This window comes from Apis mellifera, linkage group LG6 (assembly GCF_003254395.2).
Source record: "Apis mellifera strain DH4 linkage group LG6, Amel_HAv3.1, whole genome shotgun sequence".
NCBI lineage: Eukaryota > Metazoa > Arthropoda > Insecta > Hymenoptera > Apidae > Apis > Apis mellifera.
The window spans coordinates 9,078,668-9,094,622 of NC_037643.1; the positions used below are offsets into that span (position 1 = coordinate 9,078,668).

General features: G+C 17.9%; 2 protein-coding genes across 5 annotated transcripts; one reads left to right on the plus strand and one right to left on the minus strand.

Annotated features, from left to right (window-relative positions):
- Nucleotides 1–263: 263 nt before the first annotated feature.
- LOC100577386 (ankyrin repeat and LEM domain-containing protein 2) lies at nucleotides 264–3,877 on the minus strand. Of its 2 annotated transcripts, XM_006565357.3 has the most exons (11): nucleotides 3,860–3,877; nucleotides 3,367–3,512; nucleotides 2,934–3,265; nucleotides 2,535–2,843; nucleotides 2,143–2,295; nucleotides 1,861–2,087; nucleotides 1,619–1,766; nucleotides 1,416–1,548; nucleotides 1,225–1,330; nucleotides 1,023–1,151; nucleotides 264–492 (listed from the first exon to the last, which is right to left on the minus strand). In XM_006565357.3, the coding sequence occupies exons 2-11, from the start codon at nucleotides 3,500–3,502 to the stop codon at nucleotides 444–446; spliced, it is 1,722 nt and encodes a 573-aa protein (XP_006565420.1). In that variant the 5' UTR covers nucleotides 3,503–3,512; nucleotides 3,860–3,877; the 3' UTR covers nucleotides 264–443. The 2 variants fall into 2 exon arrangements, with proteins under 2 accessions (XP_006565420.1, XP_006565421.1); XM_006565358.3 differs by lacking the exons at nucleotides 264–492; nucleotides 1,023–1,151; nucleotides 3,860–3,877 and having other exon boundaries at nucleotides 1,420–1,548; nucleotides 3,367–3,648.
- Nucleotides 3,878–4,523: 646 nt separating this feature from the next.
- Nucleotides 4,524–15,706, plus strand: LOC551055 (1-acylglycerol-3-phosphate O-acyltransferase Pnpla3). 3 transcript variants are annotated; one of them, XM_026441234.1, is made up of 13 exons: nucleotides 4,524–5,080; nucleotides 11,003–11,115; nucleotides 11,293–11,412; nucleotides 11,563–11,751; nucleotides 11,872–11,955; nucleotides 12,176–12,352; nucleotides 12,518–12,693; nucleotides 14,016–14,126; nucleotides 14,583–14,740; nucleotides 14,819–14,906; nucleotides 14,981–15,071; nucleotides 15,238–15,436; nucleotides 15,512–15,706. In XM_026441234.1, the coding sequence occupies exons 1-13, from the start codon at nucleotides 4,921–4,923 to the stop codon at nucleotides 15,691–15,693; spliced, it is 1,848 nt and encodes a 615-aa protein (XP_026297019.1). In that variant the 5' UTR covers nucleotides 4,524–4,920; the 3' UTR covers nucleotides 15,694–15,706. The 3 variants fall into 3 exon arrangements, with proteins under 3 accessions (XP_026297019.1, XP_026297020.1, XP_026297021.1); XM_026441235.1 differs by lacking the exon at nucleotides 14,016–14,126; XM_026441236.1 differs by lacking the exon at nucleotides 11,293–11,412.
- Nucleotides 15,707–15,955: the final 249 nt, after the last annotated feature.

The following is a 15,955-nucleotide window of genomic DNA, read 5'->3' on the forward strand; positions in this document are numbered from 1 at the left end:
CACACATATACTATCAAATGAAAAAGTGTATGCAGGTTACAATAATATCATTTAAAAAAAAAAAGATCATAAAGGATCTGTTAAGTGAGAATGTAATATTATTGTGAATAAAGATTATTAATAGCAATTATACGTATAAATATTAAATTTAAAAAATAAGATATGTAACATAATTATTAATGCTGATATAATATAGAAAAATAATAATTTTACCCTTACGTATATATATTTAAATGTAAGTGGTAATTCATAAAATAATATATAAAATTTCCATAAATTATTTTAATTATATATAAAATTTTATGAAAATATATTGTTTTTAGTACAGTTAATAAGTTTTGAAGTATATTAATACTATTTAACAAGTAACTTATTGTGCGTAATATATAAAATTCTTATAGTTTTAGTTTTATACATTGTCACATCTTGAAATTTTATATCATCTAGAAATTCATGATCAATTTCCTTCTAATTGTTCTTGCATTATTTGTTCTGAAAATAAAAAATTAAATTTTAATATGTATTAATTAATAGACTATTTTTGTATTTGAGAAAATAATCCAAGTTCTTTTTTTTAATTTATAAGTAGAGTAAAAAAACAGTAATGATTAAAAATTAAAAAAAAAAATTGATGATTTTATGATTTGAAAATTTATAATTGATAATATATTTATAAAAATATTAAATGTGAAATTATTAACATATGTGAAACGCTTTTTTATTGTTGTAAAGAACTTGGGTTATAATACTTTTTTAATTATAAATACTTAAAATTCCAAGTTTATTATTAAATTTTTTTATTTTAATATAATATAAATGAATTTTCATTATTCTAATAAGAATAATATAAAGAATGAAAAAAATGATATATATAATTAAATTTTGAAAAAAATTATGTTAGTCTGATTCTCAAATACAAAATTAATAAATATATAATCAGAATAAAAAAAAATAATTTATATTATATTATTGTAAAAAAAAAAATATTAATCATTTCTTATAAATACAAAAGAGATTGATACCTATGTAAATCACGTTTCATAGCAAGTTGCATGTCATGTTGCCAGCGATAAATATTTGGATATGTAATGGAGTTAAGTAATGTTGATACTGCATTATAAACAGCATAATCCAATTTTGTTGGTATTGGCCTATAAAATAATAAATAAAGTATTATGTATAGTAATTATAATGTATAATTTTAATATATATATAATATTTTACCCTTCAAGAAATGTTCCAAAACCTTCTTCTGCATTTTGCATTTCATCATCAGAACTATCTATTGTTAATTGTGGTGATGATGGTGGTGTAAAAAATTCTAATTCATCTAAAAGAAAAAAAAATTACTTTAAGTATCTTTTACCACATATATCTATATAAATTTCATTTATTTTGAAATATTCAAAACTTACCTACATTATTTTGATCTTGATTATTTGATGTAAGTAATGACCATGATTGTAACTTATTACATAAATAATCTATTTCATCAATTTGTAATTTTGTTTTTAAATTTTTGTTTGAATTAATTACATTATTTGATGTCTGTGAAAAATTGTATAAAAAATGCAACAATTTTAAATTAATTTAAAAATTAAATTAATATTTTTTATACCTGATTATAACGAAATAATTGATCTTGAAATTTATGTTCTAAATATTTTTCAAGTTTTATTAAACCTTCTTTAGTACGAAAATCTGCAAAATCATTCAAAAATGGCCAATATTCTTTCCATGATACTTGATATTCTTCTGCTAAATCTCTAAAAATTGAAATATAATTTTCTTTTTTAAATTTATTAATTAATAATATTTTATATAATTTATATTATAATTTTAAATCAAAATTTATAATACCTTCCAACTCGTTCAAGACCTTTTTCTGCATCTTGTAATCTCAAAGCTAAATTATTAGTAGGACTATCTATAGCATTAGATTCATCATCAGTTTTTTTAATTGGAGTCATACAAAGACGTGGAGGTGTTTTCCATTTTTTTCTGAATTCTAATGCTCTAGATTTTGTCATTGGTCCAGCAAATGCACGTACTTCTAAACGTGGACTAATTGGATCCGTATTTAAACTCTATAAAAATATTATTCATAAAATATGCAATGTAAATTAAAATATTTTAACATACCAAAGGACTAGTAGGAGAAAAAGGTTCCCCAATCATTGGTTGTAATGAATTATCATCTGATCTTAATACAGGTACATAATATTGATCTTCCAGTAGCAAACGTATTTCTTTTTTCAATTCTTCATCTTCTTGACACGTTCTACTACAAATTATCTATAATATCAACAAAGATATAATTAAATTAATGTTTTGTATAAAATATACATATAATAGTAGAAAATATAAATTAAAAAATAAATTAGAATATAAATAGAAAATAAATTATAAATAAAAAATAATAAAGTCATATTTGTGTGTATATGTATATATATATATATATATATATATATATATATTAAACAAAATATATAATAATATTCTTTATAGAAAAATATCAAATATTTAGTACGTACATCTATTGGTAGTTGTTTATATTTATTTGGTAATGTTTTTATACAACATGGATATGAAACAAGAACTCGAACTACATTTTTTAAACCAAATTTAACTGCAAAATGTAATGGAGTTTCATTCAATCCTTTATCAGGTGTATTTAAATATAAATCTAATATAATCTGTGCACGATCTACATAACTCTTGCATTCATCACCATAAAGTAACTTTATAAAATCTGTATTTCCAACAGTGTTTAATATTAACTCACACATATCAGGTCTATCTGCTCTAACTGCAATATGTAATGCATTATAGCGACATCCTTCCTATAATAAATAAATAAATGAAATTTTTAAATAATCTATATATTAAATAATTTATATATTTCCTAAACATGACTATAAATTATGATTTACTTGCAGAATTGCAGGTGTATCTCCACTACCAATTAAATATCGTGGATTTCCCCATACTGTATTCTTTACAGCATATAGATCTCCATCTTTAATTAACTTTCTAAAACATACAAGATCTTGAGATCTTGGAGCTTTAAAATTATTTGATTTTTCTTCTATTATAGATATTGTTGCATTTGTTGAAGTATTATTTATATTATTTGCTTTTTCAAAACCAGTTTTTGCATATTCTTCAGCTTCTGATTGTATTTTAAATGATTTTAAACGACCAGTCTTAAATTCCTTAATTACTTTTAATGCTTCTGCTTTATCTTGATACACTCGAATATGGTCTATAATATTTAAATAAAAATTATATATTATATTTAAATAATAAATTAAAAATAAATTAAAATTTAAACTACAAAAAAATTATTTATTTTTATATATTTACCTTTAATATTGTTTTCCATTGAAAAATTAACATTTTCTTCAGGTATATATACTGCATGAAAAATTATTTCATTTAATGTATTAGAATTTCCATGAATCATATGTAATGTTTCTGATATTTGTTCTGTTTCATCCATTATTTCTCTTCTTTGGTTTTTTTTTAATTATTTTTAAATCATATAATTATTTATTGGTTATGTATCACATATGAAAGTGTCAAAAATATATCAAGCTATTGAATTTAACTTGTCTAACTTAATTTTAATAATTCTGTATATAATTTTTTGTTTTCTTTAAATTAACTACAAAATATAAATTTACAAGAAAATAGAAAACTTGTATGATAAATTATTCAAAGCTAAATTTAATTTTCAGATTACAAATAAACAATTGAACATAATATAAAAGGCATTTACATTATGAATATTATATATGAAATTAATAATTTATAATTTTTTTTTTATATACAATACAAAATACTTAAAAAAGCATACCAATTCATAATCAACTGTCATTTATAAAGTTAACCAATCCTAAACAGATTTTAGGTCGTTGACCAATTAATTTAAACGTAAAATAATTTATACATTTATAAATATTTATTTTAATATTTATTATTTAATATAAAATTGAATTTTAATTTTAATTTTTCTATCAATCATTAATAAATTAATTGAACAATTTAATTTAAAGATTAAATAGCTTAAATAAAGATTAAATAGCACTTATTAAATAATCATTTGATGAAATTTTTTTTTTATTATAATTTAAAATAAATGTTAAAACATTTAGTGGATTTGATAATATTTTTATCATTTATTAATTTAAAATTATAATTTAAAATCATAGATTATTTATTGTTTATATTATATAATTATCATTTGTTAAAATCTTACATGAAAATTAAAAATTAAAAATTTTTAATTTGAACGATGATTTTTAAGTTGTTAATATAATATTTTAAATAAATTTTATGTAAAATTGTATATAAAAATAAAATTTTTTTTATATAAGAAACATTAAATTATCATTAAAAATTTAATCTATTTTATTTACTAAATTATCATAATATTTATCATAATATATTAAATGTTGTTTATTCAAATGACACAGTCACGTCTGAAGAAATCATCTTGTTGAGAAAACACGTGCACCTGTAAAACTATTAAACATTGAATGAGTTTAAGAACACTGAATGGGCGGAGCTATCACCATACCATCGTAATCAACCAATGAAAAATTCAATAAGTATTTACAAACCGCACATCATCAAATGTGTATTATCACTCTAGCTATATGTAAGCATGTATTTTTTTCAATCGTATTTAAGATTAGACTTGAGAGTTTCGGGACAATGTTGTTGTCGGAAAGGATTACTAATAGTTCGAATGTGGACATCGTGCGAAGTACATCATTTAAAACGCTTTCTTTATAAGTAATGTTCATAGTGTTGAAAAAAGAAAATCAGTATTTTTTTATCTATTATACAATTATTTTTGACAATCGATTTAAACAAAGTAACAATAAATAGTATAACAAATAAGAGAATTCCGAAATGAATTTATCGTTTGCTGGTTGTGGTTTCCTTGGTATTTATCATGTTGGTGTGGCAGTGTGTTTTAAGAAATACGCTCCACACTTACTTTTGGATAAGATTAGTGGTGCATCAGTTGGTGCTATCGCTGCTTGTTGTCTTCTTTGTGATTTACCCCTCGGTGAGTGAACTCCTTTGTTTACATATCTACCAGATATATAATATCATAAACTTAAATAATTAGTTTTTTTCAGTATTATAGTTCAATTTATGACTTTTGATATTATACATCTTATATCTTATATTTTATATATTTATTGCATATTTGTTAAACAAATTGTTTTTAACGATTTCATATTGTAATTAAACTATTAATTATTTGTTTTTTTGATTATCAGAATATTAAAATGTAATATATATCTACAGAAAATTATATTTTTATGTTATCAAGTTAAATAATTATAAATTTTTTATAAATTTTTTAATTTTTTGAATTTTAATTTTTTTTTATATATTGTTATTAATTTAGTATATAATCATTGTGAAGTGTTTAAGTAGATAATAAAAAACAATGTAAAAAAAAAATAAAAATATATGAAATATATAAAACATAATTATTATAATTTTATAATAAATAAAATAAATATAACATATTTTATATTTGGCATATATAATTGCATATATAAATATAATTTTACTTATTATATCTAATCTATAAATTATAAATTAATTACATTATATTTATTTATAATTATTATTATTTATTAATATTTAAAAAAATTTATAAAATTAATAGTAAAAATTGTATAAACTTGATCATGCTACAAATAAATCTCATAACTAGGTCAAGCTTAGAATAAACAAATTAGAAATAATAGCAAGAATACTTATCAAATGTTTGTAATTGTGAGTAAGATTGAATAAATATATAATATAATGAAGACAGATAATAATTAGTAGAAATTATATATATATATATATATATATATATAATATATAATATATTATATATATATAATATATATAATATATTATATATATATATATATATATATATATATATAATATATATTATATATAATATATATTATTACAAATTATTGAAAATTTTTTATTATAACAAAAATTTTTAATTTTATGAAAAGAAAAATATAGTTTAATAATAATTAATCTGAATATTCAGAGAATTATCTATTTACTAATGATGTCAGTTAAAATTAAATTGTCAAGATATATTATAAAAAAAAGTTTAAATAAATTTTCTTAAACAATTTATATAGATTAAATAATTTAGTTTAAAAATTACTTAATATTATAATACTAATAAATTTTAATAAATATTCTAAATATTCTTCTATATTAACTTTAAAATAAATTACAATAATTCAATTTATAAATTCTAAATAAAATCAAAAATTATTATATAAATAAAATATATAGAAGTTAATTTTTAACGATTTCTTATTCCTATATAAGTTTGCTATTATGATTATATTTTATCATATAGCATAGTATCATGGTTAACTAGAAACCTGATGCTTTCGTAATATAAAACTTCTATCTTATAAAGTTGAATATTTTAAATTAATATAAATATAAGAAATAATTTCTAAAACATTCTATATAACAAGACAAAAAAATATATAAATAAAGTTTTTTATGATTTTGTTAACTTTGTAAGATAATTTAATATATTTAAACTATAGATGCATAGACTAAAATTATATTCGATTTAAAACAGATAAAATATTCATAAAAGTTTTATAATCTTATTTGAAGTGAAATAAAGAAATATATATATTAATTCAATTTATAATTTATAATTTTGAAAAAATTAAATATCTTCTATTAAACTTATAAAATAAAAATAAAAATATTATTCAATATTTTTTACTTTCATATTATTGTGCATAAAATCATATACATAAATATATATAGTATTCATATACAATATTACATAATGCAATAATTTTTATTATTAAATATTTAATAAGAAACAAAAGATTATTTTTTTATTGTTTCAAAATGATTCATATATATTATATAAAATAATCAGTTTATTGTTATCAAATTTCTTTGTTAAAAAGTTTCATGAAACATACATCTATTAATTTGATATTTTCAGAAAAATTAGTTATTTATGCTTTAAATTATTAAAAATTAATTTATCATATATAATTATGTTTAAATTTAAATCAATTTTATGTAATTGTTACATATAATTAATATTACAAATATATATTATTCATTTAAAAATAATATCTTACAATAATAAAACAATATAAATATAACAATATAAATATGTTCATTCATATATACTTAACAAGCGAATATAGAACAATAATCTTTTTAAAAAAAAATCATTTAATTATTATGTAATAATTGTATATGATTGCTATAATAATAAATAGTTGATACATATACGCACGCGCATGCGTGCAGGTGTGTATAATTTAATATTATATTTATGTATGTATAGTTCAATGCACGAAAATATGTTAGAATTTTTTGCATAATTTATGGCATTATTATGTTGTAATGAAAAAAATGAAATATTTTTGTTTTCTTTAAATATAATTCATATCAATATGTGATAAAATATAATATTAAACACAATTCAAATAAATAATTGAAATATAAATACAATTTTTCAATTATATCCTATTAAAATTCTCAATAAAATATCATAAACATAAAATATCTTGAAATACTGAATACTTTGAATAATTAATTCAAAAACAATAATTTATTGATTTTATTTTTGAAAAAAAAAAAATATATATATATATATATATATATATATATTTTATATACATATATATGTAAAAAACAACTCTTTAATATTTGATAGAAAAAAATGTCGTCATTCAACATTGCCATATCATTGCAAAATATAATTATCGTAATCATATGTTTAGATATTCATAATAGTGTAAACATTTCATACACATGTCTATTGGATACATTTAAAATTGTATCCAAATTATAGATTCATACTATTAGTTATGCAATATATATATTGAGTATATATCATTTATAATTTGAATCCAAAAGATCATTTTCGAATCGCGACATTAAAAACATTTTCTTAATAAAGTTTTTATAATTTTTGTCGAATTGTGTTCAATGATCAAAAATGTGCTACAAATTTTACGCGTATAAATTTCTAAAATTGTCTATCGATAAAATTAATTTCTTATTTTGAATTAATCTTTTAGTACTAATATATTCGTGAGATTATCAATTATTTCGAGTTTAAATTTTTTTAATCTTTTTTTAAATCATATTTTATGAATATCGAATTAAAAACAGTATTTACTCTATTTAAATTTAAATTAAAGTTTTTTTTTGACTATTTTCATCTCCTTTAAACATTTGTTCAAAACAGTCTATGAATCTTCGATTTCAAATTTCTTATTAATTAAAGAAAAAAATTGAAACTCAGAATCTTAAATCCTCAAAAATATCTCAAGCGCAACTTTATTTTCTCTAATTTAAATCTTTAATATAAATATTTATATATTCTTTTAACATTCAATTTCATGCATTTATATATTCATCATTATTCATTGAACCATCGTTATTACCTTAATTGGAATCATTATGGTGTTGAAAGCATTCGGACGGAAATTTACAATCTCCGTTGATGTGGATTCAATAGTGAACAATATTCTTGTGTGTATATGTAATATATTTATATATATATGTATATATGTATATAAATATATTATGTTATGTTGATTATATATTATATTTAAGACAAATATAAAAATAAAAAAAAATAATAAAAAATAAAATACACAAAAATTAAGAAAATTAAGAAATATATATATTTCATATACATGAGAATAAATTAAAAGATAATTATGATTATATAAATCATTCATATATGTTCAATTATATTAGTGCATTATTTGATTTATATAACTTGTTAAAATAAAAATTTTTAATTTATTGAATTTTTTATTTTTTATTAATTTATTATAATATATTATATAATTAAAATTTCAACTTTCATTTCTAATAAGATTTATATTAATAATGAATTAATTTCATTGTTAATCAAAAGTCAAAAAATAAAAATTTATTATATTTATTATTTATAATTAATTAAATTTTTAATTTATCTTTTAAATTATATATATAAATAATTTGATATCAAAATAATTACAAAATTTTTATTATTTAGAAATTTTACCATCTGATATTATGAAAAAAATGGTTAAAGTCTAAATAATATCGATAAAAGTAGATAAATTAAAACAAAGATTTAAACTGATAATCTGTTATTGTTACAAAATTAAAAAATGATCAAATTGTGTTCTTTTGATATTGATAAAATAATATTAGATATACGTTTTAAATAATAAATTTATTGCAATTTCTGTCATAGGCAATATTTATTCTCTAATATTCTCTAATAGTTTCAATATTTTCATTAGAAGATAATAAATTCCTCCTGAGTGATAATATCAATAGAAAATGTAATACATTAAACAAACAAAGAAATGTTTTTGTCACTAATGTGATAAAAGATAAGATATACATATATATATATAAATTTATTCTCTACTTGCAAAATATCATAAAAAATATGATGAATTTGAAATTAACAATAATATTGAATATATTAATTGTGAAAAATTTTATTTTGCAAAAAAACAAAACTGAAAATTTTGTTTTTTTTTTATTTTTGATTTTTGTTTTATTTTGATTTAAAAAATTACTGTTTAAGTTTTTGAATATTTTTAAGCAGTCTATGTATTATATACATATATAATACAATTTGTTAATAATTTTTAAATAATTTTTAAATAATAATTATATCTTTATTAATAATAATTATGAACAAAATAATAATTTTAGATACATTATCATATTTATAGATAATAAATATATTATAGTTAAATTATAGATTATAGATAGATATAGATTATAGAATGGAATAAAAATTATATTAAAATTATATTAAATTATATTAAAATTATATTAAAAATTATATTAAATTTATATAAAATATAAATTTTTTATATAAAAATTTATTATAAGAATTTATGAAATCCTTAATCAATACGCATACATATAATTTTAAATTTATTGTAATAATTGTATAAAATTTAATATTTGTATTATATTTTTATATAATACAATTATATAAAATTTGTAATATTATATTATAATATTATAATATATAATATTAAATTTAAAAATAATATTGTAAAAAATACGCGAAAGTATATAAATATAAAATATATTATTCTTAATTTAATTCTTTTTATAAAATATAATTTTTAATTAATTTTATTTCAATTTAATTATTTATTGATGAGATAAATATATAAAATAATTTTTGTTTTTTCTTTATATAAAATATAAAAATTTAAAAAAAAAAAGAAGTATTATAAATATAAAAAATAAAATATATTAGAAATAGAAATGTTAAGTGTAATTTATTAAATATATAATATATTTTAAAAAATTTAAAAATAATATATAGTTAATATATATATTATATATAGTTAAATGATTTATTTTTAATTACATTTTGAAATAAAATTTTTAAATAAAATCATGCTGCAGATAATGCAATTTTGATTATATTTTTATTACTTTATTATTATATATTATTTTTTTATTATAGATTAAGGCAAATAAAATATGAATTAGTTGTTTTCTTAAAGATTGTAAATATTTAAATATCAATAAACCTAAGGGGAAAAAAGGAGATATTTTATTTTATTTATGATTTTTATTTATTAAAAATATCTTTCCAAAAATTTATTGCACTTTAAATGATTAATTCGTTTAAATTTTTTAATTAAAAAAAAAAACATGTCGCAATCACATATCTGCAATAGTTTCAGAGGAATTACTGTACTTATGTTGTCTTATTTTATATACAATTTAAATGAAATTCATATTTAAAAGAAAGCATTTTAAATAAAATTATTAAGATAATTTATTTTTAATCAATAAGATTAATTTCGATAATTTAATTTATACTATATATATATTATACTATATATATTTATACTTTTATATATTATGCATTTACATATTATAATTTTCATATAATAACTTTAAAAATATTATTTATTTATAGGGGAGATCACAAGTAATGTATTACGCGTTGCACGTGAAGCACGTCAACGAACTCTTGGTCCATTTAGTCCATCGTTTAATGTACAAGAAATATTGTTAGAAAGTTTACAAAAGGTACATAGTACTAATAATAATATTAAATAAATATAAATATTCAATATTCAATTTTTCGAAAATGAAAAGCAACGCATATAATATTTGCATTTTTCAAAATTATTGCATAAAACAATAAAAGTTAAAATCAATTAATATTATTAATATTTTAATAAATAAAAAAATTATGCATTGTAGTTTCTTCCTAATGATGCTCATATTCGTGTGAGTGGTAAACTTCATGTTTCCTTAACAAGAGTATACGATGGAAAAAATGTAATTGTTTCACAATTCTCATCTAGAGAAGACTTATTACAAGTAAAAAAATAATATTTTACTTTATATTTTCTATTTTATTTATTTATTTGAATTTAATAAAATCATGTATTATATTTATAACTATTTATGCAATTTTTTTGAATGTTCATTAATATAGAATTAAAATATATTTAAATTTTATTTTCATAGGCATTATTGGCCAGTGCATTTGTTCCCATTTTTTCTGGTCTTTTACCACCAAGATTTCATGGTATTAGATACATGGATGGTGGTTTTAGTGATAATCTTCCAACACTTGATGAAAATACTATTACTATTAGTCCTTTTTGTGGAGAAAGTGATATTTGCCCTAGAGATGTTTCTTCTCAACTTTTCCATGTATGTTATTAAAAAATTTTAACATACTATGATTATTTAAATAATTTTAAAAGAATATAATTTAAAATTATTTTAATTAATATAAGAATATATATTAAAATAATATTTGTTAATTTATAGGTCAATCTTGCAAATACAAGTATAGAACTTTCAAGACAAAATATATATAGGTTTGCAAGAATACTTTTTCCACCAAATACAGAGGTAATTTTATTAATTAATAAAATAAAATTATATAAATTGTTTATAAAGATAATTTAATCTTACATATTATATATGTATATATTATTATAATTATTGTATATAGCACTACAATTCATTTATATTTTTTCTTTATAATAAAAAATTTTTATAATATTAAATTATGCTAATAAAATTATTTAATACATAAATAGTTGTAATATTATTTAACAATTTTTTACAGATACTTTCAAATATGTGCAAACAGGGATTTGATGATGCATTAAGATTTCTTCATCGAAATAATTTACTTAATTGTACTCGATGTTTAGCAGTACAATCCACATTTGTTGTTTCAGAAACTCTTGATGATAATATGGATTATGATCCTGAATGTTTAGAATGTAAAATGCATAGACAGGTACATAAATATATATATTAATAATTTTCATACCATATAAATTATAATTAAATAATAGTGAATATAAAATACAAAAAAATTGTATAAAATGAACATTTTTTATAAATGTTTTATTTATATTGTATTTATAAATGTACGTATATTTTATATATATATTTTTTATAGGAAGCATTAGTATCTAATTTACCTGAAACAGTTATGACCATATTTCAAGATGCAATTGATTCAGCTAATAAAGGTTTAATTAATTGGTTATTTAAACATCGAAGTGTAAAACTTTTGTCATTACTTAGTTTACCATGTACATTGCCAGCAGATGTTGTGTATGCAACTTTTACAAAGTAAGTATGTGTTACATAATTTAATTTCTTTTTTCTTTTATCTTTTACATTTTATTTTGTATATTGTATTTTTAATTATATAAATATATATAAATATATTTAATTATATAAATATATATATAATTGATATATTTATAAGTAAGTAGATCAATAAGAAACTAATATGCATGAACTATTTTTTATTATGAAAATATTTTATCTATTTTATCTATCTGTTCTTTTGAAATTCTTTCACCAGTACTTGAGAATTAAAAACCTTTCTTATTGGAAATATCCATTATTTAAATACAATCAAACATAAGCATGAGAACATTAAAATCATCACCCATTATTAGAATGGAATCTAATTGACATTGGTATATTCGCAATAATATTATACTTAATAGCAGCAGAATAACAGTAACTATCAATTGTTTATGAAAAAGACAATTGTCTGTCTATTGAGCAAGAAATTATGTATTTTGTAAAAAGATGAAATAAATAAACATTTATTATGCAAGCAGCAACCAATCAATCAAAAACTTTGATCGGCAAAATTAAAATTGTCAACGAAACAGTATGATATTAATGATACTAATGTTCTGCTATTATCATTAAGTAAATTATATTTATATTAAAATATATTATTAATATAAATATGTAGATACCGATTGTCAATTAGAGCAAGCAGTCAAATGAGCGATGATCTTTTAAAAGCTTATACATTGAAACATATTGACTCCTAGTTTCATAATGCAAATTCAAGTGCAATATCAAGTGTAACTTCAATGTGTTGAATGTTGATTATAAATAATAAATAAATTTTAATAAATAAAGTCTGATGCTAATACAATATATGTAATTTATTTGAAATTGATATATAATTTTATAAAATTAAGAGTTGATATGTGGTAGCTGTCTAACAAGCTGATTGCTTTAAATTGCATGTAATAAAATTAATTTTTATAATATAATTATATATGCTAATAAACTAATATATATTATATATTTATATATTTAAATTAAAAATTAATATTCAAAATTACTATAATAAATTACAAATCAATACATTCATTTTTTTCTACAATTAATACTGGTTATTAATTTTGATGCTTGATATTATTAGAAATTAAGCTTATATATTTTAAATTTCATTTTATATATTAAAATTATTTATTCATTCATATTTTTACTAAAAAATTTTCATTAACAAAATTGATAAAATATAATTTTCTACAATTTCGATTATCTGTTTATAATCATATATTTTTTTATATTTATTTTTTAATATCATGATTATATATAATATAATATCACATTTAACATTATGCATGTGATCATAGTCTGATTGGTAACAAGATAGAAAGTCATACCTTGGAATACAATATAATTGGCAATATTCTTCATACACCTCCACAGATGATTTCTTGTGCTAAACATATGACACCTTCTCGGTAAGCTTTGCATTTTTTTAAGTTTTGCTATTTAAAAAAGCTTTGCAAATTTTTAAATATTGCTCTGTAAAATGGCTTTTATATTATTAAATATTCAATTATAAAATTGAAAAATATATATATATATAAACTGAGATTTATTTATATAGTGAATAAATAATAAAAAGTTTTATTTTAATTTTATTATTATAAATAAGATATATATTATAAATAAAAATTTCAGAAAATTTCATTTTATATGTTCATATATTTGTATATTATGCATTTATTTATTTATGTTTTAGTTATATGCATGTTTATTTATATTTAATGTAAAAAGCCATAACTTTTTCTTTTTATACTTTTTTTCTGTGTATTTTTCTGTGTATATTATATATAAATGTATATTTTATATATAATATATTTTTATCTAATTAAGTTAAATATTAATAAATTAATATTTTATTTTATTTTCAGATTTATTTTGAATGTACCTAAATTACAAAGAAATCTATTAGAATTAAAAAAATTTTTCTTAAATCAATTAAATATATTATTTCCTAAAATCAATGTTTATTATCAACAAATGCCACAGACTATTAAATGTCAATTAGCTATCACAGAATATGGCTCAAGTAAATATAATCTTTTGTATATTTTATATTTTAATTGTAGCAAAATAAAATTATAAATAATAATATTAAATTTTTCAGATATATATGATATGGAAGCAACAGAAAAAACTGATAATTTATATAAAAATAAAAAAAATTTAAATTTAACATTACAATATAATGAATTGTAAGTTTATAGATTTTAATAACTTAAAACTTTTTAATTTTAATAAATATTATTTTTTAATTTATATTTCCTAGACAACCATGGAAAGATCATATTAATACATCAAATTGTGTTATAAATATGTCTAATCTCTCAACTGATGATACATTTGAAAATATTCTTCAGGTATATCATAAACATATTAATAAATCGTTAATTATTAAATTTATTAATAATTTTTAATATTTAAAATATATTCATATTCATATACATTTCCAAAAATATATCTTAATAAATTATTAATCTTTTTTTAAAGTAAAATTCGATTTATATTTTTTTTAAATATATATAGGTAACTTCTGATCAAGAAGCTGTAATGGCATATTATTATATGGATGATAACAACAAAGTACAAGTCACAGAGATATTTGATGTTACGGATTCTGAATCACATGCAATGTTATCCATAGAAGAAGTTGAAAATAATACAAAATTGCAATTTGATGAATGGGATGAACATACTTGGTTATCTCAACATACATTTAATGATGGTAATTTGTTTTAATTTAATCGTTTATTTGTATCTGTCATATAATTAATGTAAAATAAAAAGAATTATTTTTTAGTTGCAACAGAATCTGATGCAAATCAGCAAAGTGTTGAAAATTTATCAGAAATATCTCTAGAAGATGATATTTTGGGTATTTTAAATACATCTTCTGACCCAGAGAGTGAATGGGAAATAAGTAAAGAGTTACAAACAATAAAAATTTCCAAATCATCGAATACTCGATTAGAAGTAGATTAACCATTATTAAAAATTAAAAGTAAAAAAATTTTTTTTTATTTGAAGTAAGATATGTGAGTATATGTACATAACAATATATTGTTGTTATATTATTTATAGTCAATTATATATATAGTCAATATACTTTTATAGCCAATGATATTGGTGCTATTATAGAAAAAGTTAATACTAATGTTCAAAATTGATAATTTTTTATAATATTTAAACATTTATCTAGAACAATTAAAATATAAAAACTTTTATAAAACGAAAGTTGCAAGTT